The 27,413-nt window shown below is 44.6% G+C and overlaps 2 protein-coding genes across 3 annotated transcripts; both read right to left on the bottom strand.

Moving 5' to 3' along the window:
* Positions 1-1,165: 1,165 nt before the first annotated feature.
* tprn (taperin) lies at positions 1,166-24,059 on the bottom strand. The gene is made up of 4 exons (XM_061799324.1): positions 21,854-24,059; positions 6,652-6,853; positions 5,006-5,130; positions 1,166-4,146 (listed from the first exon to the last, which is right to left on the bottom strand). Exons 1-4 carry the CDS (start codon positions 23,819-23,821, stop codon positions 4,084-4,086), a joined length of 2,358 nt encoding a protein of 785 aa, XP_061655308.1. The 5' UTR covers positions 23,822-24,059; the 3' UTR covers positions 1,166-4,083.
* Positions 24,060-25,133: 1,074 nt separating this feature from the next.
* tmem203 (transmembrane protein 203) lies at positions 25,134-27,411 on the bottom strand. Of its 2 annotated transcripts, none has more exons than XM_061799328.1 (2): positions 27,281-27,411; positions 25,134-26,800 (listed from the first exon to the last, which is right to left on the bottom strand). In XM_061799328.1, exon 2 carries the CDS (start codon positions 26,604-26,606, stop codon positions 26,190-26,192), a length of 417 nt encoding a protein of 138 aa, XP_061655312.1. In that variant the 5' UTR covers positions 26,607-26,800; positions 27,281-27,411; the 3' UTR covers positions 25,134-26,189. The 2 variants fall into 2 exon arrangements, with proteins under 2 accessions (XP_061655312.1, XP_061655311.1); XM_061799327.1 differs by having other exon boundaries at positions 27,182-27,329.
* Between the last annotated feature and the right edge of the window lie 2 nt (positions 27,412-27,413).

The following is a 27,413-nucleotide window of genomic DNA, read 5'->3' as shown; positions in this document are numbered from 1 at the left end:
GGGTTTTCCTTTCTTTAACGGAATGAACCAACAATCTTGTCCACGTGTGCATATATATATATATATATTGGGATTCAGTCCAGGAGTAGTTCTCAAAGTTTTCACACCAAATAGCACCTAGGAAGTACTTAGCTCTCCAAGAACCATCTCTATTTGATCCTGTTGTAAGACATGATGCATTTTGAACATTGACATTGCTCTTAAATATAGCTAAATACAAAAATGAAAACAATCCTGTACTTAAATAATGATGTTATGGCACATAGAAGTTAAATACAAAAACATGTACCTAAATATGAATGTTTTAAAGCAAACCGTTCTTAAATATAAATTGCAAATGCGTTGTACTAAACAGTTAAATACAACTGTGTTTGGATTTGAAGATGGCTAAGGAGTGCTGTTTCGGAGGTCAGGTGGTAGTGAGTTCCAAAGACCGGGCGGGGGACAGTGGCTGAAGAGCTGGGTGTCATCTGCGTAACAGTGAAAGTGTACATTGAATTTATGGAAAATATTGCTAAGAGGTGGGTGATAAAGAGGAGGGGGCCCCAAGACGGAGCACTGGGGGACACCAGAAGAAACGAGGATTTGAATGACTTCATTTGACTGGGTACGGCCGGACAGGTAAGAACTGAACCACTGGAAGGGTGTGTGTGTGTGTGTGTGTGTGTGTGTGTGTGTGTAATGCCACTGCGCTAGAGTCTGTTCAGGAGGATGCTGTGAGAAATGGTATCGAAAACTGCTGTCAGATGAAGAGGATGAGGATAATGAGTGGGCCAGAGTACACTAGCAGTCAGGGCACCTTTTCAGTTGGCGACATTCCTTTCCACATCAGAAGTCACGGTATCATGCCTCAGCTTTCGCCACTAAGTTTTTGGGGTCGTAAAAATATCGAACACATTCAACTTTGTCGGCCCCAAACCCGTTTTGGACAAATTCACTCTCAACACATCTTAGACCACAGGACAATTGTAAAGGGTTAGGGTTATAAGAAATCAAATCGTCCGAGTCTGGCGTTTGTCGTCTTTGGTCGGGAACAAAAACAACCAGATTATCAGATAATGTGTGTCCAGGGCCGAAGGTTCTCATTCGGCGCGTGTGCGAGCCCCGATCAAAACAAGGCCCCTCACCTTTTCACCTGACAAATGATCTCAAACAGTCCCACACAGTATTTTCATTTGTTCCAGTTTTATATTGATTTAGTGTATATCTGTACAGGTATGACATCACTTTATTTTTGTTCAAATCATCAACAATAACTTTCCACAGCTGAGGCAGTGGAGACTTGCAGACAAAAGAAAGCAAAAAAGGGGGCTGGACAAAATGGAGTGAGCTTTAATGGCGTGACCACCACAAACGGAAAAAGCCGGGAACATTGCTGGATGAGTGTACATTGAAGTGGTGTGTTTGGTTTTTCTCGGTAATCACCATTTTTTTTGGGGGGGGAAATATTGCTGGTGTTTAAACACAACAGTGTCAAGCTACTGGGGCCTCTACCTCTTTGGTCCTTTACTTTACTGATGGATCAAATACAAAAAGAAACATTCCTTCCAAGAATGTCTTTGCTGAAGGCAACAGTGAGCGTGGGCCGTCTCCGCAGGTAGTTTTAGACCCTTAACTACACCATGCGTGTCCTCACAGTTGGTAAATGTTGATTGACACAATTAGGTGGAGTGTGAAACTGTTTCTTGCATCCCAGACTAAAAATGTTAAACCAAACAAAACACCTGACAAGATTTGGCAATGTTCTAAGTGTGCAGCGTGTATTTGACAATATTTAGGGTGAAAAGAGTTTCAAGTTTATTTTGCTCATGACAATCCTGTTGTATAGCCCGCCGTGTAGGCTATTAGAAAACTTGGAGAAGTCCATCCACTCAGAATGAAGAAAAAAAGAAAGTAAAATACATTCAACCATGTGAAAAGACTCATGGTGTGTAAAGTGCAGTTGAACCTCCAAAGTCCAATGCCACAGATATCGCTGATTTGGATTTCAAGCATCAATTTGAAACAGACGACAGCAGCATAGAAAGTACGAGCAACACCGTGATTTCAATTTGCGTTTATTTGACCAATCAAGCTACCATAATGTAGCATTGCTCGGTCCCTTGCTTATCGCAGGGTGCTTCGTTTGACTTGAATATTTATAGTGCACGATGATCACCGTAGCTTTATACTGATATAGATTAGTGATGATGACATTTTTTTTTTGTAATCAAAACATTGCCTGTAAAGCCAAGTCACTTTAAGAACTAGTGTCATGGGATGGATGCATTGTATGTATGTGACTTTGGAGGTTCCACCGTATAGGACTAGACACTGTCAATTTTCGAGGATGAAGATGAACAGACCTGTGGCGTGGGCTACAGTATCAGGCCAACAATCTCCAGAGTCAAGGGTCAAGGGTCAAGGGTCAAGGCTGTGGCAAGCGTACAAAAGTGGACATTGCATCCATCGGCAGTGCATTCGTCGTGTACAGTTTCATGATGCTTTTCTTTCTGTTTGATTTTGAAAAAAAACCCCAAAACATTTCAAAACATGAATTTCGGCATTCCAGTCTGTAAAAATGGTAAACCAGGGAATCCTTGTTTATAGTCAGCTACTGTGGCATACATGTACAATCTGCTGTCAAATAAACAAAGAAAACCCCTCGTTTTAAGCGCACATAATCTGTCACTGGCTCTTCCTTCACATGAGGTGCAAAACAAAGTGAAAAGAATGACAGCGCAAACGCATGTCGCATCCAAGACTGGACCAGCAATTGCACGTCATCGGACTGCCACAAAGTAATAAAACGCAGAAAATAAATGTTGTGATAGTTTGGTTTTACAACAATACTGGCCAGGGGTGAGTCGAAAGAAGGACTGAAGCCATTACAGCAACACTTGAATCACTTGGCAATACGAGTTTTCAAAAATGAAAAGGTGGTGCATTCCTGTCAATAAAACAAAAAAAAAACCTTCTTTAAAAGCTTTCACACACGATCCAAACCCTAACCTTCATTTGCTTTTAGCGGAGCCGCTTTCTCTCCGCGGAATGTGAGAATGCAAGATGTCCGACTGGGCGGATCAGTCTGAACTCGCCCTCTCGCTTCTTTCGACCTTGACACGGAAACCGTGATACAAAATTGTACATAAGCAGGTTCGAAGACATGCAAACTTCAACATCGGGAGGCAATAAATACACGAGAAGCTCGGGAGGAGGACGCAGAAACATTCGGCCAGGTGAGACGCTGTACTTCACTCAGCGGCAATACAGACATTTTTTGGCAAAGGTCACTTTTTCAAGCATTTATCAAAAAATGAGTGTGGCTACAGATTGACAAAAACTTCCTCCAGGGTGCATACGTTGATATAGTTTATACTTGGCCTCCTCATTGTGAAGAATGGTGTCGAAGTTTGCCTGTTGTTCCACCAACCGTCCAGCAGCTTCAATACGTCCCCCCCCCCCCTCCCAAAAAAAAAAAGGCATATGAAAGTATTACAGTTAGAGAAACAACCTAAGCTGTTTGTTGGTTCAACAGAAACCATGCATGTAGAAAAACAAACAAAACTACGTGGCACGCTTTCAGATTTGTCTTTTGTGTTTTACTACAATGGAGGAGACGCAGCAACCTTAAGGTCCGGGATTCGTTTATGGAGTCGTTTAACACCGTCGCTGTGGCGTCACCTCCGCATGGGCATTGGCAACTTTTTGTTCTTACTGGGAGCTTGGACTTTTAAGCCCATTTCGACCAGTTCCGAGTGTAAACTAGAATGGACGAAAATCACAGGACGGTCTGGAGAAAGGACGTCTGTCCTGACGTTGACAAGCTATTGAATTGGTTGGGATGTTTCGACAGATCAACTGCGCAGGATCTTTTTTTGGAAAAGACAGTCCAGCTGCTTTTTAGGCTTGTCAACCAAAGTGAAAGTCGATCTGGAGAAGCTGGCCGACTGTCCGACTCGGGCGATCACGTAGCGAGCGGCGAAAGTACCGAGGCTCGTGTTCCCCGAAGGCGTCAGGGAACATGTGCTTGGGTTAACAGTGGTTGAGGTCCCATTGGTCCCACGGGCGAGGCGCTACTTCAGTGCTCATTCGACCCAGTGATCAGAAGTAGAGGGCGGGCTCGCTGCTGTAGTCTGACAGGGAAGAAGTGTCTGCTGGTGTCAGCTAAGGACAGACAAACAAAATATACATTTAGAATGGTAGAATCTTTCAACTTGTAGGCTACTGATCATATCTAAAAACACATTTCACATTTGTGACACTATGGCGTAGGAATCCTATTTCCAATGTTGATGACTGGAGAAATGAATTTGAGGAGGTCGAGGCAGCAGCTTCGTTTTTCTTCGGTGCAAATGTTCTCCCAACTGGTTTCACCAAGTCAGTGGCCAATGTGCAGTATTATAATTGAGCGATAGTTTCACTTTCAAGTGACAGAAGGGTCGGCAACTAAGATCACCTGACATGCAGCGTACGAGCCAATTCTCATTATTTTTTTGTTAACGGGGTCCTCCGTTTATGACGGTCCAGACCGACGACGTTTCCGGGTTGCAGGTAGCACGCAATGAAAAACTGTCGTTCCAGTGTCCAAGCCACCCTCAGGAGGGAAGTTAAGGAATTCTTCTCTTTTACGATTCCGGTTTTTTTTTTTTTCAATGCGATTATTATGTACGACTTTACAACAATGATAGCATCGGTGAGTCAAAGAGCCACGTGATGCAGACTTGGCACATTTCAGGTTAGGCCAGTGTAGTAGAAATGGGACTCCGGTGCAATCTGCGTGACCCCCTGAAGAGGTGATTCTACATAAAAAGGAGCAATTCCTAAATGGCATCTTATTGTGAAAATGAACTGACGGCTAACAATTTAGACCAAAACCTTCAAAGTCCTGAAGTTAGTTGGGCTAATTGGCTTATTTTCTTCTCATATGTAGGTGGGCTTTAGTTTTACGCCATTGCTCCTTGGCTCTTGAAATACAGAACAGAAACTGAGGGTTGAAATGAAAATAGAGTTGTAATCCTCTCACCATGACCTCCTCTGTCGTTTGTGGCTGCCGGGAAGCGGCCTCCTCCTTGTTAGCGCTGTCCTCTTGTTTGTATTCCTGCCAGGCGCTGAAGTCCATCGAGTGCTTGGGAATGTAGCTGGAGAGGTCTGCGCACAAGAACATAGAGACACCATTGATGATGCTACTACTATAGGTCTCCCTTTGTAGATGGAATTCTGCGTGCTTGTCTTAATTCCTTTTCCAAATAGGTTGGAGTGTGCGACCCTTGGCTTTTTTTGTTTTTTGTTTTTGTTTAACCCTGAAAATAGTGGCAAGAGCACAAGGCAATCATTAAATCTAAAAAGAATAAAGTTTCGTTTTGGCAGAGCACTTTATCAGTCCTTCTAGGTGAGATGGCTCATGCGCCATCAAACAGTTCCACAAATGTAGTTTAGAGTGATTCCATTAGGGGTCCCTGTCCTCCCACTTATAGCCTTTCTGCTAAGAATGTTCAAAATCAAACCTCAAAGTCCACATTTGGATCACACTGGTATCATCACAAAGGGGGGCCCTTAAGGGCAAATTTATATGACGCAATGACATAAAACACAATAGACTAAATGGTCAAATGTATTAGGAACGCTGACTACTAATAGGAGATGAAAATGTAGGTAAGGGTTAGTTGGTCCCCTTTCGAACTACAACAGCTTCCACTAATCTGGGAAGACTTTCGGTGAGATGTTGGGAGTGGGTCGAGCTAAGAAGTTTTGGTTCTCCATCCGTGAGGTCCAAGGTCACCGAGTTGACCCAGAGGGCCTGGCTCAGAATCTCTATTCGAGGTCTTATCCGACAGAAAGGCCTTCCCCCCAAAAACTGCTCAATGTTTGCAACATGGAAAATGTTTTGGCAGAAAAAGTAGAGTTCGCAGGTTTCAAAAAACAAACAAAAACTTCTCACATATGTCTAAACTGTCTGTGTGACCCGAGAGTAGAATATTAGAATTTGATGTTTTGAATGATTATTTTGCAAAGGGTAAACATACATAACAGCGGACGGCTGCATATGGCATTTAACCTAAGCGAGGAGGATGCTTGAACACAAGTACAAACCTAGATCTCCTGATAGTGAGAGAGACTAGCTAACCAGTGTGCTGTCCAATCAACCGCAATACTCCACCTCCATACTATTTCAAATAATGTATTTTTATTGTGATTGGAGACTAATTAAAATGTGCCATTTTTTGGGGTTCAAATTACCAGTACAACCTTTTGTATTGACCTTCGAATAGCAGATTTAACGACAGTCAAAGTGATTTCTAAGGATATTTAATGCCTTTGCTTCGGAAATGACTTCCGTGCAGTCGGCATCGGTTCAGCTAAATGGTTGTCTGTCTCTATTATGTGCCTTGCAATTGACTGGTGACCAGTCAGGGGTGTATAGTAGTCTGTCTTTTGCCCCAAGTCAGCCAGGACGGCCTGCGGCTCCCCGCAACCCTCAAAAGGAAAAGCGGAACACCAAACGAATGGATTGTGGCAATTCAAATTCAACCCTTTTTAAGACTTTTTAAGGAATTCGCAGGCACTCAAGCGTCCATATAGTTCACAGGGAGAAAGTCCGCCAAATGTTTTACAATCCAATAACAGACCCATGCTGAACTATGCTTCATTGGTTTCTCAACAATATCTCACCGTTGCTGCTGTTGGTATGTGTGGGCGAGCTTGTGAAAGTGGGTTGAGGGATGTGGATACGGCCCACCATGCTGGGCGCTTCTTCAACCACCTTTCCGTCCCGTTTGTCCTCGTCCGCCTCGTCGACGCTGTCCCACACGCTGCTTTCTGACGGATACTCATACGTGCTGTGGAGACTCGACTCATTGAAGGCGATCTTGAGCTGCAGGAGACACAGTTTAAGAAGAATATTGAATTCAGAGATGGTCCCGAGTTGCTGAATCAATATTCAGCACCAAAAACATGCCTGAAAGTGGCACATGACATGACAGGCAGGCGGGGGGAAAAACAACAACAGTGTAGTCGTTGTCCTGGTGGACTAGGTTGTTTGAGGTTTGTGGCATAGGCCAACAATTGATATTTTGGGGCCTATGAATGTAAGTGAAAGAAGTTGTAAAGACCATATAAAGAATATATTTACAGAGTTCAATGAAATGTTGCATAAGGACAAGTACAGTACTGCAATCACAACATTGTGCCATCCCGTGAGTTTACCTCCACAATCAAGTCCATTTACAGAATTGAGGTTAAAATTAGGCCTGTCACAATAATTCCTATATCCACTTATCATTCGATAAATAACATTGGGACGCGATAGTTTTTCTGGACTCGATAAATGGTTATTGTTGTGGTGATCCAGCGATAACTAACCGAGAGGACAGAAAAGGGCAGGGCAGGATGTGGGAAAATGAGCAAGGCAGTGGTCCTGACGGTGGTGCGGTGGAATTCTTTTTTTAGTGTCTAAAAACCTGTAAGAACCTGTGAGTTGATATGTTAGTATATTAGCGGTGTTGGATCCATCCAATACTCCACAGCCTTGCTGCCATGTGCGGCGCGTAGATTCACACAACAGAGACACTGAAGGGAGAGTTAACTATCGTGTTCTCTAGCCCGACCGCGAGCTAACGAGTTCGCCTGCAAGCTAACGAGCTAGCGAGTTAAGGAGCTAAACAGCTCGCTCTGCCATGACGAAGTCGTTTAAAACGTCAGTGCCTCTCAGAGTTGTTGTGTGTGTTAGTCCCAAATCAACAGAAACACGGGAACGTTAATTGTTTAACCTGTTTAAGTATAACCTCGGTGGCACGTTATTCAGCCAATAGTGGACTACAGCGAACGTCAGCGTATATTTGATTGACAGGCGAAGGGCTCATTTTCAGTGGACCAACCACTGAGTAGCCGGGTTTACACGGAGACTTTTTTTGTCCTTCCGATTGAAATAGTTCCAATTGAAGCTATCTGGTCAACTTTTTACATGTGACGTGATCTATTCCAATTGGGTGTACATATGATGTGCGCTACATTTAATCGGAACAGGTGTGAGACGTGCACGCCGTCGTGAACGTCACGTCATTTATCAAAATGGAGGTCTCGAGTCTATTCAGCACAGTAGTTCTAAGTAGGTAAAAAGAAGATCTCCCTTGCATAAGAGATCTGTTGGGAGCCGCCATATTTATGCCATGCGTAAACGACGACGTCACCGCGCAGTCACGTCCAGGCGAGGCATGCGCAGAGGTTTTCCCAGCTCTATTCTGAATGACGGTATACATAGCGAAAATGTACATCCGATCAGTGTGGCAAAAGGAATATTCCACCCGTGTGAAACCAAATGAAATTCCATTCGGATTTGGCCTGTTTATTCCGACTGAGGTGTTTGCGTGGAGCGTTTTCATTGGGTTTGGGCTTCTAAACCGATTATAATCAGAATAGAAGGCTCCGTGCAAAGTAGTAGTATCTCAGAGTCAAGAAAAAAAACAAAACGATTTCATAGAGAAACAAAGGAAATTGGAAACATCACAACAACAATAATAATAACATTAATGACTTCAAAGAGAAAAATGAAGTACAATAAAAAAATGACAGGCCTTATTTTTCATGATTTCGGAGACATTAAAAAAACGACAACTATCGTTTATCGTGATTGTTTTTGGGAAAATCTATCGTCTTGGAAAATTGTTAAGGTGGCAGGCCTAGTTAAAGTGCATCTATATTTTTGAAGACATTCATTGCTAATTAAAACCCGTAATTTTCCTTTTTATGTCCAATGTGAGCACAACTTCGTCAAATTCCAGTCCTCTAGCTTTGTGTCCCCAAATGTCCTCTAATCTGGGGGGCAATATTTCTGAAAGCAGCACCAGTGCGTCTCGTTGTTGCATAACGTATCCATTTTCACGCCCGCCCGTCCGCCCGTCCTCATTGCTCTTGTACTCCTGGAGCGTATGCAAGCTTACTTTGGGCAAGAGGCAAGCGAGAGCGGTCGCCAGTCAATCACAACGCACATTCTGTTTGAACCCACCGTGCGATCCATTCCACAATGCAATTGGTGTAAATTGAATTTTGCTCATTATGTTAGCCTGGACAATAATGCATTAATTGTCAAAGATAGCTATTTTACCGGCTACAGTAAGCAAAGCTCCTCCTGCAGCTGCTGACTGTTGGGCTGCTGAGTCGTCTGGCCGGTAAATCAGGGCTAAAAGGTGTCAGATGTCTTCTCATTTAAAGCCCATATTCGATTGTAATGCCGACATGCATTCATCTCTTGTAATTTCATTACAGCAAACAAGAACAAGAGTTTATTACTTCCTTACAACACCGTGATTAGACAGCCTTATCGCACGGCACAGCCCCTTTGCGAGCAGCAGTAATATATCAGGGGTTCGGATTTGACGCCGCTTTTCGTATCGGGCAACTCACGCGCACTTTGTTCAGATCCCAGTGTGGCCGGTTTCACTGGATTATAAACAGAAGGTGCGATAGGTGGTTGTGCTCGATCGGGCACGGCCGAGTAGCACCGTTTAAGTGAAACCGTTTCTTGAACCCCGTCCATGTTAGAGAGTCAAAATAGCCAAAATATGGGACCTTTAAGAAAAAGAAAACACAACGTGTGAGCGATCAGAATGGCACCACCTCACTTTTGAAGCACGAAATAAAACGGACAGTCTGGCTATTTGCCTGTATTATGCCTAACGACAACAAAGTTGAACTTAGTTCTCACCTTCTTCTCACCTTGGGCAAAGTGTCATGGAAGTATCACATTCTGAGCTGCTATCACTCAGCCATCTTTACACGCGGGGGGCTTTATAATTGAACAAACGAGCAGTATTAACTGCACACACATGCAGTATTAACAGTATACAGTGACATTTGTGATTAGTCGTCACGCAGTTTACCGAGCTTCCCAATTAATGCCGTTCTTATAGTACCCTACTTGATTCTGTGACCGAGACCTAAATCTGATCTAATCTCCATCACGAGGCCACAAGCCGACAACGGTCCTTCGGATTCGACACGCTTTGGGTTTTAGACTTCAGCTGAAACCTAAATCCCCCAAATTCCGTGAAATTGTCAGAGGAAGGGGGCTTCCTGAAGACAAAGTTGCTGAACAATGCAATGATGTGAACCACTAAACAATCAGTACCAGGAAAAGCTTTTAGTCACGTAAAAGGTTAGAGCAGGTACCTAATTACTTCCCTGCATATTCCAGTGTTACTAAACAGGCTGCTAAGAATGCTACATGGGATAAGAGAACAGCCATAAAGATAAAGACTTCTATTGAGATAATGCTAAAGAGGCCACGCCATTTTGCTTGCACATCGCTGTTCTTGTGCCATGCAAGTGTGCGGCCAAGGGTTATAGGGTTCAGTCCCGTGGAGGGAATTTGCCAACCAACTTTTCACTCAACTACCAAATGTACTCGGCGTGAGAAGTTTATTTGGTTTTTGGAAATACAGTCAGAAGTCCTAGTTTGTTTGTTTGTTTGTTTGTTTGCTACCTACCCCTACAGTTGCGTGCTTATGAATACTTTGACTTTGTCCTTCAGCTGGCATGAAATTGAAACTTGAAGAGTTGCTGTTTGTTGTTTTTATGGTAGAGTTATCAGTGTGTAGTTAGCTACAGATATCAAATCTGGCATCTTGTGTTACTGATTACACGAAACACTTCATTGAAATAGAAATGTGAACGCGAAGCGAGTCCAATGTTTCATATTCAATCCTGCCTATTATGAATACTTAGTTGCTGCCTTGATTCTGACAGTGTGACAGTTTTCTCGCATCATACCAAACCGGAACTCTCAAGGCAACAGAACCAGGCTCTCGGTTGAGACCACTTCCTCCTGCACATTTCCTTTGATCTGCTTTGCAAGCACTTCTCACGTTATAGTTGAGCTGGGAGACCACATCGGCGAAGTAAATGGGAATATCGCTGAGTGTTGTTGGGGTTTTTTTGTTGTTGTTGTGACAAAATCCGCCTCATGCAGGCAGAAGTGATTTTTGTTCCCCCCAGCCGGTCCTCAGGCTGTGGGACGCATTAAGCGGGGGGCCCAACTCTGAAGGACTCCTCATTCGGCACAGTGTGCTCAGTCAGTGAGCCGGGACATGGGCAGACTAACAACTCTTTCATTGTGTCGCTTTGTTTCATATTGATCAAAAGACTGGCTGCCTCAGAATGAGCGTGAGCGGAAGCGGAAGCGGAAGCTAATGTGTCAGTCCGCTCGACGTCTTCGAGAATGCCACATCCAAACAAGAGAACAATTGCCTTGTAAACCAACATCAAAATGTCCTACAGTCCTATAGTAAATAGTAGGACAAACAAAGAATTTTGAAGCCTGATCTCATATACCAATTCACTTTAATAAATCGGGCCCTGAGTGTTTTGCTGTTGTTGCACTCGAGATGTTCTGGAGAGGAACAGAATTCAAGAGTACAATTAAAAAAGCGATTGTGCGCTCTTTTGCCATTGTAAAGAAAATGCATGACTCGTTTATACGTTGGTTCTCTTAGACAAAAGTGGTGCTTTGCCACCATTTTGTGGTATCTAGTGGCAATCAAACCTTTTCAGGAAAGGCATACATCGTTGTGGATTTTCACTATTTGTGGCTGCATCCGGTCCCTATTCCACGTGCGAAGCAGGGGGGTTCACTGTGTGCAGTAATGGAAATCCGGGGCTAAATCTTCAAACTTTAAAGGAAGGCAGCATGGTAAAATAGCCCATATGGGAAATCATGAGAGCGATAGAGAGATCAAATCAAATGGATCTTTTCATCAAGCTGCCTTATCGCTTGGCAAGATGAAAGCCATGCGGGATGGATTTCTTCCAAATCGACCAGTGTTGTATGTGCTAAATTAGTCAAAGGTGCTTGCTCATGGATAGCGTGCACGTATACGCATACGCAGACTGTCTCGGATTCCTTGCTAATCGGGTTGAACTGCTGAGTTAGAATGTGGAACCCAAACGCAGCTGGAGTCGACAACCGGCTACTGTATTGAGATGATTTTGGTCTGGCATAAAAAGGTCTTTTCGTGCAAATACTGGATGCCCACATGAACTGTAAGGATGTTTGCGGCACAGTACTTTGAAACTGAAATGTCTTGCTATTACAGGCGCATTAAGGTGCACGGGCGGCTTAGAAGAGATGGGCCCATCAATGTGATTAGAGCTAATCTCCTGGCTGGTAGATAATGTTAGCCCAGCAAAGCAAGTACACCAGCTTGAGGAGTTGAACTGCGGCTGCATTAGTGACTGAGGTGAACAATAGCAAAGCAGGCATGTGTTCATCAAAAAAACAACAACAACAAAAACAAATGTGGCGCCTCGAGCATGAAAAGTATATCGTATACATTTTTTTTTTACTGATAATTCTCGGGAAATGTTCCTATAAATGTGGAATTACAACAAAGAGACAACTACCGCGTTTAACCAGTAACCTTGATTACACTGGATCATATGAATCTCTATGTGACTAAACTAAAAACTCTGGAAGGAAACGAAGCTCATGTTGCTGCAACAAAGTGACCATGCCCGGAACCCAATTCTTTTCTAGTATGTGTCTGAAACCCGGCTGCTAATAAGACACCTCAAATAGACATGGACTCCTTGACTATAACGAGCAAAATCCCCACTGGCTATTCAGAACTAGGCATGTTTTCAAGGCGTCGGCCCATTTCTCAGTCAATGCCAGCTTCGATCAGATATGCGCACATTTGTTTCTCGAAGCCCTCCCGTCATTCGGCATCCCAACAGTGATTTGAGTGTGCGGAGGCTCACTCGGGCACGGAGGTGTCCGATGTTTGCAGATCTGCCAGTCGGTGGAGGCAGTGAGCATCTGTGTTTGCACTGTCAAGTCTCCAGATAGTGTGAGACGATGCTCTTGTAGTAGTCTCCGTGGAGATGTGTGCGGGAGTGTTTATCTGGATTGGATTCACTGCTTTATATGGTGGGGACGGATGAGAGTGAGGATCGTTTGTATCCTCAAATTAAATGTGCCTCAGACCACTCGAGCCTTCAATCAAAACTGACGATTAAAGAAAATATACACTTGATCTTCATGTTGAAAATAAAACGGCTTCTACTTCTCTTGAGAAGACCTTCCCCAAAGACTTCTGGAAGAAATGTTTGTCCATTCTTCCAGAACATGTGCACTTGTGAGGAGGTCACTGATACGAGGTGAAAGAGGCTTTTCATTTGCTATTTCAGTTCATCCCAAAAGTGTTTGATGGGGTGAAAAATTGAGACTCATGTCAAGTTTTCCCGCATCATACTTGTCCAAGTATGCACGCTCCCTGGTATCTATCAACCACAAAAAGGACAGGGCAGGACCTCGCTCCTCGGCTGCACAGACCCCAAGCCCCCCGACTCATTCATCCCATAAAACCCAGATTATTGGATGAATGAGTCGGGGGTTGGCTCATCCCATCACATTCAGACACCTTCAAGGTACAGTTGGAAATTGTACAACTCTAACACCAATTTAGTTCACACAACCATAGGGTCACTACTTGCTACAGTATATAAGAACAGTATATTATTTAAAAAAAAGGAGAAAATGCTTTTCAATAATGTATTGCAACAAATGCTTATAAGAGTTAGAGTCGTGCAACACTCACCCACCCACCATATTTTCGTACCGAGTAGAATAATGCTGCCCCGGAGGAGTTATGACATAACGCTGGTGCGCTTAAATGAAGCTTTAACATCTCATAGTTATTCTTCCATGTTCAGCTAACTAGTTGGGTGAACTGAGCCAAAGCCAAGTAATGCGCTTGCGTCTTGCCTCGGTGGCTCCAAGACGCAATTAATCAATAAATAAGTGCCTTATTTATGTTTTGTATGAATGGCTATTGAAACAGACTACGGCTGCACGACACGAGGAAAAAAAATTACATTGCGATTATTATTATTGTTTTTTTAAACCTGCGATATATATATATATATTACGATGTGAAATAATACAGCGTCAGTGTTGGGAAAGTTCATATTCTCCGCGGAATAGTTCAAAGTTCAGTTCGCAATTCCAAAAATGAATAAGTTCAGTTCATAGTTGGAAATTTGGAACTAACTTCACCGGTCCAAAAATTAACGAGCTCCCAGTTCTTTTGTTTCTTTTCTTCCAATATTGTAGTTTGCTGATGGGCTATTACCCTGAAAATAGTGGCATTGCATTTCCGCATTGTTGCCACCCATTCAGTCCACACGAGTAGCCACCCTCCAATCTCAAAAACATGAGGAAAAATGTTTTTTTTTGGTAAAATGATCAATTAAAACAAAAACAGGACTGTAGTCCTTAATGTGCAAACTAAAACGCGTAACAGAAATGACAATTACTGCATTACAAAAGAACACATTGACTCCCATTTACGCAGTGTCACCGAACGCACCTCGCGGAATCACGCAGCTACAGCTTGTCTGCCTACAGTAGTTTCATTGAGAAGAGCAAATAGATATTTTGTCCACAGAAATACTGAATATAAACCATATCTTCATGTACATAATAAGCAATTCAAGCTTCGCCTTAACATTTCAGTATCATGAGTCTTCATCACGTGAAACAGCTTATTCTTTCGTTGCAACGTCAGCATTGACGTAACGGCGGGTGTGAGTCAGACAGAGAGAGAGTGCGTGCCTTTAACCGGGAAAGCTAATGACAGGATAGAATGGCCACAGCCTGTGTTGTCGTGGCGACGGGCGCCATGGTTATACGACAAGGGGGGAATGGCAGGGTGGAAGAGGAGGAAGATACTGTCAAGAGCAGAATAGGGTCAATCATCATGAAAACAAGAAGAATTGTTTTGCAATGCTTTACATGAAACTAAAAAGAGATCTGATTGATGTCATGCTTATTTTAGGACGAAGACGAAGACAGCCAGGCAGATTTGCCTCAGCAATTGACAGATACAAATCCAAAGTGTTTTGTTGTCATAAATGGCGTCGCTGCTGCTGAATCAGTTTATCTCCAGATTTGACCATTTAGTTGTCAGCAAAGTCATTGATCAATCAGAGGTCAAAGAAATAACATGTTCAGAGTCAGCGCCTTCTCCCACTCGCCCACAGTTTCTTTTTATAAAACTCCCAAAATGTTAGCCTGTTAGTCTCTTCATCTTCTCACTAGAGCACATAAACAGCAGGACACACACACACACACTGAATTAAATATGCCCGTGACAGAGCGGCTTTGCTGGTTGAATTCTAATTACAGCAACATTGCAGGGTTGTGCCTGTGCCTGAGGGCTATGTAGGGAAACAAACCTGAGTGTGTGTTCTTGTGAATATTGCATAGAACCACTGTTGTGGATCTGTTTGTGTGTGTGTGTGTGTGTGTGTGTGCGCGGCCAAGTCTTTGCAAGAACTGACAAGAGAATTTATTATGTAAACTGTTTGTACAGACTTCGATATCAGCCCAAAAAAAAAGCACTTGCTATGGAGCTCCTACTAATTTGAATTCAAATTACTTCGAGTCTAGTCAACAGCAAACACATGCTACAGCATTTGACCGAAAACTCTTTGGGGTTACACACAAATGCTGCACTGAATCCTGAAAGGATTGTAGATGCTCAGTGAGATTTGGGAGGCTTTAAAAAAAAAACATCTCTGGTGTTCTATATTTATCTATTCCCCTCAACTGTAGGCATAATCCATACCACTTATTATCTTATCATGCAAAAGGCAGAGTAAACAATGACAAGGTGTCAACGGGGCTGACATACAGTATATTAGGGATGGGAGCCATATTTCAAGGTGAAGGCTGCCGATAGCAGCCACCCATGATTAAGGCAAGAACAAAATCTGACATAGAGTGGTTTAACATATTGGCGAATGGTGCGCGTCACAAAGAAAGAATGCTCTTTTTTCAGAATCGTCTGTGATTGTGTAAACTGAAATTTGATTTATCAAAAGTACTAGAGGTATCGGGACTCTGTATCGGTGAGTACTCAAAAGAGTGAAAACCTACTGAATCGGTCTGGGGGGGGGGGGGGGGGGGGGAAGTAGCATGGAACATCCCATACATATCTAATGTTTAAATGTACTATAATAATTTGAAGCGCTCAAGGGAAATACGAGCAATTTACAAATCACCAAGCCGTTCCATTTTGGAACGAGGGAAGAAGGGCTCCACAATGAATTGAATTTGAATCCTGATGGTGATTTTGGCTTGCCACGATTAAATGAGCCTGAGTGGTGTCGGCAAATTTTCACATTTCAAATGCGGGCGCCGCTGCATATGGAAAGTGCTTCATTTGTAGCAGTGCCCGCAACCAAGTCATCGAGCCACCGGGGGAGCGAACGTATCGTTAAGGCGCACCGCGCTTAAAAACATACAATGGCATTGACGTCCGACGTAGTAATATACGAAGCTCTCATTTTGACGTTGGCGGAGAGGCCGGCGTGTCACGTTAAGACACTATTAACATTCGTTGTAGCGGCTGCCTTGACTTTGTATTAAAAAAAAAAAAAAAAAACCACAAGTAAATAGAGAGGGAAATCAGAACTGTCGAGTTCTTTGCAGTTTGTGAGCGACCGCCCACGACTGACCAATGATCAAGCACAACAACGGAATTCACGATATGGACGTGGATTTTCAAATTATTAGCCTTTTCAGTTATTGCCTTTTATGCATTAACTGCATTTGCTTCCATTAAGTTGCAATTCGTGATTGCACTTTGTAAAAGCATATTTATTCAGTTAGCACTTGCTAAAGTAGATTTGTTTGGGGTACGTTTATTTTGTATTATTAGCTAGAATTTATTCTTATTTAAAAATTCATTTGGCACTGAAGACTGTTACATATTGTTTTTTTTTTTGTGGGAAAAATTAACAATAAAAACTACGTTTTTTTCCCCCCGAAAATGAGGAATAATTGTGATTAAAATCTTGATCAAAATAATCGTGATTATTATTTTGGCCATAATCAGGCAGCCCTAAAGGGAAGTGAGTGTAAGGGGAAAGTTTCCATTGAAATTGACTCAAATTACTCAAGCTCTTGGTATTATGTTTATTTAAACTTCCTCTTATATTTTTTCAATCTTTCCTGTTTCGTCAGCATTATGACGCATTGGATTGTGGTTAAGTCTGAAAGCAGAAACAGAAACGAGACAAAAAAATTTGGGTGTAAAACCTTGCTCAAGGCAATCTCAACACTAGTGAGGAGGCAGACTAGAATGTCTCCGACAACTCGTCGCAATTGATTTTTGTCTGCAACGGCTAAACCACCGCCGCTCCCAATATTATATGATCAAGTCAAAAAAAAAAAAATGTACATTAATTGAGACAGTTAATGTTACCCCCGTTTCTAAACAATTGCAAATGTGGATGCTGCAAAACTTCTGCACGCTGGACACCGTGAGATGAAAATATGTAAAATAATGGCAAGGCGAGGAATGCTGTACAAATGACGACGCTGCGCCACAAATCCTGTCCATACTTTATTGAAACATAAGGTTAAGGTGGCCATCCTACCATGCAAAATAAATCCTGATGCTATGCTGTGAATGGTGGATGTGTAGGTTTGAATACTATATTATTTTGCAGGCACCAGTTGCTAGGAAAAGCTAATCTATTACATAATAATACCCTAATGTAATTATCACCAGTGATAAACATTCACACCTTCAATCAACCTACCACTTCATGCATGTTTTGGGGATGTGGGAGGAAAGCGGAGTGCCCGGAGAAAAGCCACGCAGGCACGGGGAGAACATGCAAACTCCACACAGGAGGGGCCGGGGATTGAACCCGGGTCCTCAGAAGTGTGAGGCAGACGCTCTCACCAGTCACCCACCGTGCCGCCACACCTTTTAACACTACATTTTTAAATACACACTCATAACACTAAGAATTTGCCACTATAAATCAAACATTGTACGCTGTAATATAAATGTATGTACACACGATTTATACAGTGTAAGCTTTTTTGTTTTTTTACAAAAAAGCTGTCTTCATATCTTGTACAAACATTTAGCTTCATTATCAAGCCCACAAAAGCACTATGCTGATTTGTATGAATTGTTTTTTTTGTTTTTTTTAAATTGAGGGGTGGCGTGCAATGTTTCAGGAAGTGGAAGGGAGGAGAGGTTTATGTCTTCTGAGTGGTAAATAATTAAACACAATGGACTTTCACACCTGTAGCCCCGGCGCAGGACGTTAAGTCTATCAGCGTGCCCTTTTGTTAGCCTTCCTGCGTTACATTGGCTTTTAAACAATTAAGCTTCTGTCTATTTATAAGCAGGTGCAGACATGGCATTTAAGTTCAACTAAAATAACACACCCTCGCAGACACAATGAATTCTACGAACGCAGGCTAAGACCGGAGATACCGAACCAGCGGCAACGTCCGCCAATGTCGCTGGGACATATATTCATTATTCTGCCCATCTTTGGACTGATTATTACTTTTTTTTTTTTTTTTTAAATCTATACTACACACAGGCATATATTTCTATTGATGGATCCTCATGGATTAATGGACTTAACACTATGGCTGAGGTAGATCAATGGCGGTACAAGGGACTCTATATGACCTCAGAATTATTATTATTATTATTTCTTTTTTTTTTTTTGAATGGAGGCTTTCAAACAGGAATGAACAAACTTGTCGTCTTTAAGTTTTCAAAGGCCGATGCCCCTATTGTGTTTCCTAACCAAAGCCTACAATACAAGTACAGCCTCGGTAGAAATTCAGGCTTCGTTTTACGGCTTGATGCATTTCATTTGATGTGAAGCTGACCTAACCGAATGTTCACTTTCCGTGACAGGGTATCCCCCCTTTATGCAGCTTTACTGCAAGATTCAAATCATAATTACGCAGTAACATCAGGATTCACAATATGAATAATCAACGAGTACAAAGAAGCAGGGTTGTGCAGCATGACTGTGTTCCTCTTCCACATTGCAACATGAACCTTTTTGAAACAGAGCTGTTTAATGATATTCATCTATGTGCAATGATTTATCACAAAGATTATCAACAATTACTTAACAAGGTGGCAGCTGGTTAGCACATGTGCCTCGCAGTTCTGAGGACCCGGGTTCAGATCCGGCCTCGCCTGTGTGGAGTTTTTGCATGCTCTCCCCGCGCCTGCGGGGGTTTTCTCCGGGTATTCCGGTTTCCTACCACATTCCGAAAAACATGCATGGCGGTTTAACTGTAGACTTGAAATTGTCCGTCGCTGTGAATGCAAATGGTTGTTTGTCTATTTGTGCCTCGCGACTGGCTGGCAACCAGTTACGGGCGCCACCCGCCTCTCGCCCGATAGACGCCAGCACGCCCGCGACCCGATTGAGGATAAGCGGCTGACAAAAGGGATGGATGGACTTAACAAGCTAGGAAACAGATCAATCAATATGCAGCACTATTTATATACTGTACATCTCTACAAGTATTTACATTTTCAAATGATCACTTTTGCAATATTCCAAGGAAATCACAATGTCCCATCACTGGTGAGCTATTTTTATTCACGCGGTCCTTGGGGGCTACCATGTCGGTGACCCCCGCACTCCGTTGTCCCGGCAAACATGAACGCCTCTCCACCCCCACAACGGCCAGCCTACAAAAGCAAAACATTCAAACTGAACCACTCCACCCAGTCTGTCTTTGCCAGATGTAGCTCAACATCATTTAACCACGAGGGGAAAATAAAATGTGCTAAATCAACAACAACAACAAAATCAATAACACACAGCTGGAAAGTGACTCAATCCTTGTCTATAAATTTCACTCGAAAGCCCGACTTGATTTTATGCAGATGCCAACATGTTGTTGTTCAAAAAGCTGCGCTTGACCTACATAGCTGCCCTCGCCAACAAAAAGAAGATCACAGGAAGCTTGAAGCCGCGGGACAGGCCTTATTAACTACCGTTGCAAAGAGAAGGAGCGAAAGCAGGGTGGTGCTGGTGGAGACTGCAGAGAGGTGCGTCAAAAAAAGCACAAAAGACAAACTCCTCTATGTGGAGCAGGACTGTATACGATATGTGGACACAGTATCATTTCTGGAAAATATACAGGAAGAGTTTATGTTCTACTTTGGTAAAACCAGAATGTGTGGAACATTCTTTCGAAGCCTCATAAACAAAAATCTTTGGTTTTGCTGGGGAAAAACTCAAATCCAACCCAGAGCCCTCAGCTGAGGCAATGTTCGCTCGGTGGCTACTTTAACGCAGACATCGCAATGGACCAAAATTCCACACAAACTATCCTGGTCAAAGGGGGCCTCGATGCTTTTGTAATTGCTTGTGCAGTTCAGCCCACAAAAGAAAAGGATCGGAAAACATCGCCTAAGCGGAGAAGCGCGCCAACTCTAAGAGAAAGTGACAGAAAACTCGCTATTTGCTCATGTCACACTGCTGTTAAACGTGATGATTTGGCAATCTCGCACAGAGTAGCACAAATATCTGGAAAGTTCAGACTTGTGGCCAAGCATTGTTTACATTTATGATCAACATCTGTTCAAAATGCTGCCACCTGCATTGATACAAAAGTGGCTTTCAATCCCCCCCGATGAACCGCTCTCAGTGGAGCGCAGATCTTTGCAAAAGCTGAACACCTGTACCCTCTAGGAGTCAGCGATGTCGGCCGTCCTCCGTAGGTCGGCGGTACCTCATGTTTACGAAGTTTTGCGGAAGTGCATTATTAACTTTGGGCTTTATCCCAAACAATACAAAATCGTTTTGGGAGGAGGTACTATTCATAAGAAAAGTGATTCTCAACAAGTGTGCCGTGAGCGCTCTTCAGGTGTGCCGTGGGAAATTCTAAGATTTGACGTAATTGCTCCAAAAAAAAGTATCTTTGTTCATCCATTTACATACAGTAATTCATGTCAGCACTTTTTGTGACGTTTTTGTTCGTTGCTGTGCCGTGAGATTCTCCAATTGTAAAATACGTGCCTCGGCTCCATCGAGGTTGGAAATCACTGCGTTAGAAACATGCCTGAATCATTTCATTCGGCCGGTTGAAAGTGAACAATGAGGAATGAGGTTGGGGAAGAGACCAGATAATACCCGATCCAAGTCTTTCCACTGGCTGGCATTGGAAAACAAGAGGATTACAGCGTGCCAGCTCAAGGAAACGCTGAAGCAGGCCAGCGTCTGAGAGGCTGAGACACCAGCCTTGATCAGTAAAGATAAGTAACTACGGTAAACACACAGCCAAACTGTATGTGGCTTGTGCTTGAAACATCTACCATCAGAGAGAGCGTCGTAGTTATGGAGCGAGACTCTGAGGTCACGACTAAACTCAAACCTGTTCTCCCATGGTTACATCGTCATTCCTCACCACGAAACACTGAGCTTAACAATAGATATGGGCGACATACAGCGATGCGACAAAAAACAATCGCGTGCCGGATAAACAAAGGCCTCGATGTGAATTTAAGCGTCTGAGCAGGCAAGCAGATTTTCTAATTGCGATCGTGGTCACTGTCCGACATGAACGGCGTGGCTTTGACTCTCCAACACAGCTCAACGGCTTCTCGCCGAATGCCCTTCCGCTTCATGACAGAAGAGCCGCGCTTTAATGAGATTGCTCAGCCAGCTTTTGCCCAAAAAAACCAAACAAAATAAGGGGCTGCGCATGGCTGGTGAAGACACACCTTCTTTCCACTCTGGCGCAAAGGGCAAGTCAAATGTGGGAAATGAAGATGTGAAATTGTCGACGCAACCCCGAGCAACCGGAAAGGGGGGGGCGTGTTGCACAGGAATGAAAATGAATGCAACAAGGGTCTTTCTTGTGTGAGTGAGACCCTTCTTTAAAATTGGATTGGATGAAACGAGAATGACTCTCTATTGAATCCATATGAATATTTTGTTTTGGTTTTTCCAGGTAGTAGTCATCAGATAAGATCAATATAGTGATCGTTTGTGTGTGTTCACAGCTTTGCATATTGTGTTGTCATACCTTCTTCCCCAGCGAGCCCCCCTTGGAGAGGCAGGATTTCCCGAGAGAAAGGTACCCACCGACGACCTCAATCTCCTCCACAGCAGGGTAGCGTTTCTTGAGCAGGGAACCCAGCTGAGAGTATGGGGCCTGAGGGGGCGTGGACCCTGGTGAGGAGTCACTCGAAGCATCCTGCTGGGGCTCAGGCGAACCGGGCTCGGCCTCAGCCTCCACCCGACGTTTGGGCACCACGGTAAACGTGTTCCCCTTCCTCCTCGGTGCAGGGACACGATGCGGGGCTTCCACCTCGACGTCATCTATGTTTGTCACCGGGAGGTGATCTGCGGGAGGCGCGAGTACAGATGGGGAGGGGGGCGATGGATCCGGTGAGATGGCACGTGGAGACAAAATGGGTGACGCCGGGACAGCCGGAGAAGTCAGGGCAGGTGGAGAAAGGGCGGTAGGAGACGGAGGCGGATTGTCTGAAGGCAGAGGTCGTGCGGGCGATGCGGCGACAGAGGGCGACGGGTGGGGCTCGTACGGCCATTCCACTTCCTTCTCCTCCTGCTTTTTTGCATCTTTGAGTTTTTGGAGCATTACAGCAGGTGCGGACAAGTGAGAAGATGGCTCTCCTGACGCAGGCCGCTCCGCCACTCTGTGAGAAGGGCACGTTTTAGCTGGACTGGGGGGCGCCGTGCGGCCACTTTCAAGCGAGGCAGTAAGATGTCGCTTGGGAATCACCGTGAAGGAGTTTTTGGACTGTATGCGCAGATTTGCCAGGGCCCGCGCCTGGATATCCCGGTCAGGTATTTGAGAGAGGTCTGGCTTTGGGGACGGACGGATCTCAAAGTCAGACGATGTGCGCGGCGACGCCTTAGAGGAGAGGGATTCGGGGCGGGCGCAATGGCTCTGCATTGATGATGGCACCTTGTTGTCGAGGGGCACCTCAGGGGTCACCTCGGGCGCCCCGTCGGGTTCGTCTCTCGGCGGGTCGGGGCTCTCTTGTAACCGCCGGCGGAGGGAGGACACGGGCCGAGGGGCCGATGACGACCGCCTGCCGCCCCGACTTTTGACCCAGTCCGCTCTGGGCTTCGGCATCGGATCCAGCTGCGGCTTGGCCCGGGCCCTCTGCCTTCTGCCGGCACTTCCGTCTATATCCAGCAGGTTCTCTGTGCTGTGAGATTTTTTCTGCAGCTTCCCATAGTTGGAGTCAAACTTCTGCAGGATTCGGCTCACCATCCCTTGACCCTCGCCCGTCTCGTTGGATGGGCGACCGAGGGTGCTGAGATTCTCCTCGCTCTTGCTCAACGTGGTGTCGTAAATAACAACTTCCTTGGCTCTTATCTCGGTGACAGCATTGCCTCTCCTGTCCAAGAGGTCGTTGACAGAGCTGTAACCGTTTTGTTGCCAAATGGGACTTTTGACTTCTTCGCCGTCATGAACGTAATCGGGGTCCGACTCGATGATGAGAATATTCTCTGCTCTGATCGTCCGTATACCAGGAACGTTACCGTACAGCTCCAAAATGTGCTGGATCGGACGAGTGGCGTTTTCCCGGTCCTGCCGCCTCCGCCGCTCCTTCTCCAGCTTGATGAATGGGTTCTCCTCCAACGGGCCCAGGCTCTCCTGGAGCACCAAGCTCTCCTGTCCGCCGTCACGACTCCTCGCGGCGGCCTGTCTGGCGTCTTTGTTGCTGGCGAAGTGCTGACCGGCCGCGGTGATGGAGCGGTTCCGTCCGGCGTGCGCGTCGTCTCGCTCTCGCTCTCGCTCTCGCTCTCGGTTCGGTCCGCCGCCGCCGCCGTTCATCGCCGGCTCCCCGTTACTGCGTTTTGGACTCCCGCCTGCGCCATTCTCCGCGGTCGCGGCTCCCCCGGAAACCCCGCTCTTCGCCTTCCTCCTCTCCAAAATCTCTCGCTTCCAGGCCGGCATCCTCGGGCTCTCTTGCCCGGCCTCTTTGCGGGCGTACCTTACCTCTCCTCCGCCAGACATTGCGGGGCTTCCGGGGAAGGGGGTGTGAAGGAGAATATCAGGCTTTAATGCGGTCTCGCCGCGGCCCGGTGCGGCTCCGGAAACTGTGTCCGACTCGACCTGCAGCACCGTTCACAGTGCAGTCCCACACACCTCTGCGCCCTGCTTTTCTTTTCTCCAATCTCACCGCTTCCGTCGCCCCGCTCTGTTTCCACAGCCCGTGAACGCCGCCCCGCCTCTCCACGGCGTCACAAGCGACTTCCAGGTTGCTATTCTTATCCTGATTGGCTGCTTGGTCCTGCAGCCACACCCATTTCGTCACTGTGGCGCAAACCACTCCCATTTCTATTGTTGACGCGGCCAATACGACCTGTCAATCAAACGGTGTGGCGTTCAACTTCACCTGACCTCTCCCGGTAAAAGATATCAACGCGTTCCGTACGTTTACCGACTACCTTTAAATAAAAGTCGAAATACAAACAAGAACGCACAGATACGGCTCAATTGTAGAAGAATATAAATGTTGTGCTTTGAGTGTGCCTTGTCGTATTCGTTGTTTCTGCGGCACCGGTATTCTATTCCTTTCGAAGGTCGACGTGAACAGTGACGGCGCGTGATACAAATCAAATGATTCGCGAATAAACGGAGAGAATCCAGAATCGGGTGGAGGTGTAACGTCATTAAGCATTTGTCACCGATGCCACCTGTCGATAATCCCGTTGGAGAGAAACATGTGACCCGAAAAGGGGATTGGTTTGTAGGAATCAGCACACTGAGGACTGCGCACGAGAGATTATTGTACCTCATCAAAGTTTCATTACCGAGCCTTTTGTGCTACACTGAGTGCGATGACAAAAGAACCAAGTGCGCGAAGAGCGCACATTTTTCATTCATCATCAACGGGAAATCCAGATCACAAATCATCACATACGGCGCTTGTGGGAATTATTATTATTATTATTTTTTTTTAAACCACGTTCACATTTTTTAAGTTATATTTTGTATGCACATTTAAATAATGCCTCTTTTTAAGACTTTATTAAAAACACTTCTTCACAATTAATCAGTGTGGAAAGTGGATTTTTTGAATTTTTTCATTACACATACACGGTGGTGTTCTGGTACTTAATATTGCGCAAATAAAAATTAGGATGGTGCTTGCCCTCTTAAATTTTTCAATGTTTAATAGGAAGCGAAAACAGGGATTTGGCATGCGTAAACAAGAACGTTTTCCACCAGCAAGCCTCTAGCGCCTCCCTGTGGCTAGAAATGAAATGTCAGACTCCCTTCGGCCCGGCCCGGCCCGGCCCGGTCTTTTTCTCATAAAAGAAAATAGATTAAATATTGGTTTATTTACATCTTATATACAGAAAAGATGCAGTAATAACATAACATAAATATCTTGTCAAGTTGTTTCCCAAGTCGACATACACATAGCATGTACATTGTCAGAGGAATTGACGTTCAAACAAGGCTTTTAAATACACGCAGAACATACACATCTTAAGCTTAAAAAAGATTGGAGAGGAAAATGTCAACTAAAATGGGACAGTTTCAGATTCAGCTGCCTGTGTTAACAACATTCTTTTCAACTGTGTGAACCCCATTGTGGGGATCAGACAAAACAACAACAACAAAAAAAAACCATTTCATGTCAATATCAATCGACATTCCTGGTGCAACTTCTTGTGCCGTGTTCCTAATCCCACTGTCATTCAACTCACTATGTTGCGTGCAGATGTGCATTTCAAAAGGAACTTGGGTATTTTCCACAAGATGTATTGTCTATTACTGACTGCAAAATGAAGAGGCACTACGTCCCACATCCTCACACTGATACCTATGGCTCATCACATTCCATGCAGACTCAAAAACTCACTCAACTTGGTGGAAACCCAGCCTGATGATAGGGCACCAAATCCTTGTACCTAGTATGCTGATTTCATTTGTTTCTGGAGTGAATCAAATCACATTTAGCATTTAATAACGCGAGTATTCCTCAGCTTTAGGGTAGAAAGATTCTGGAATGGACAGCGTTTTAATACATTGCTTTAAGAATGATTCTCTTGTCAGACTTTTCCCAAGGTGCATTTACTAAGAGGCAGGGATTTCTCCATAATACAGCAGACATGTTGAAGTACTGTATATCTAATAACCACAGAGAGTGAACGTTTTTGTTCAATTTGGTTCAATTAGAAATACGGACAGCAATAAAAAAATATAGTGTGCAATCCGTGGAACAGAGGGCTATGATTTATGTACTGAATGCTCACGCAGAACAAGAGGTGCCAAAAAGCCTAACTGAAACACACAATATCGTAATGCTTCACAGGTTCCAACAGCAGATGGAAAACACTTCTCTCAATGTCAAAAACAGCCAACCCCCTCCTCAGTTGACTCGGCATGCTCGTATCATCAACAGCTGAAGAAGGATGAACAGCGGTGAGACGATGAGGCCAAACCAAAGGTCTCTGGCTTGTTCCTGCTCCGCCAGCTTCTGGCACAGCAGAACCTCACACACCAGCTTCAGGCTGAGCACCGTCAGAACCCAGAGCAGCCGCAGGACCGCCAGGCGCTTCTCGTTCTCCTGGTAGAGCCGGATGGATACTATGGCTGTGAAGTAGGTGCTGAGACCGTCGGCGGCGAACAGGGGGACGAACACCAGCCACCAGCTTAGCGTGGGGGCGAACATGTCGGCCCGCAGGGCAACTAGCATGCTGAAGACCAGCAAAGCGAGTAAGTGGAGAAAGAGTTCGAAGGTGGCAAAGCCTAACCACTGAACAAGTTCGCGCAAAGAGAACAGCATGGTGGAGAAATCTGGATGGGGTGTTGGGAGGACAGCTGGAGCCCTGACTAGATGTCACCCACGAGGACTTGGCGAATGTGTCTGCTGAGGGGAGTTGATGAATCTCATAGAGGAGACACTTCGCTTTTGGCTACATCTTTGAATCCGCCCTGATGGGAGATGCGCTCACAGTTTCAGGCTATCAGGAAACACTCCTAGAACACAACCATAATTCATTCTTCATATACAGTAGAAAGAGAGGACAGGGCTTTTAACCTGTTTCACCAAGCAAAGCAACACCGACACACAAATATTTCTCGCGTACATTCTCAATTTATGAAGATGTCATCGCTCAGGTTTGCATGATCTGCTTATGTTAAACCAAGCGAACACTTAAATTCAGTCCAAATTGATACACAGAAGGAAAACCGAAAGAAAAAAAAAACATTAGCATAGCTAACATTGAAGCCAACCCTGACACTAACGCTAGTGCTACCTCACCACACACTCCCAAAGATGACATCGTAAATCGACTGTTTCATGTTACTCATTAGGTGCCATTTATGGGAATGTCGTGTGACTCCACATCGCCGTACCTCAATGGGAGTCGAGTACTTTCTCTTCCATTCAGCGCAATACGAAAAACGACAATCCTCACTGTGAACAAGCCATTAGCGTCGTCACTTTCAACTCACCGTTGGAACAGTATCGCGAGAATACCACTTCATAGTACGGTGGCCGAATTGACTACATCACGCATGGCGCCCGGATAGTCACGTTTAAAATATCCACAGTGCAATTTTCTGATGTTTGGACTCAATTAAGAAG

The sequence above is a fragment of the Phyllopteryx taeniolatus genome, chromosome 15 (assembly GCF_024500385.1).
Source record: "Phyllopteryx taeniolatus isolate TA_2022b chromosome 15, UOR_Ptae_1.2, whole genome shotgun sequence".
Taxonomy (NCBI): domain Eukaryota; kingdom Metazoa; phylum Chordata; class Actinopteri; order Syngnathiformes; family Syngnathidae; genus Phyllopteryx; species Phyllopteryx taeniolatus.
Note: the sequence above shows the minus strand (reverse complement) of the source record. Positions and strands in the feature narration are given on the sequence as shown.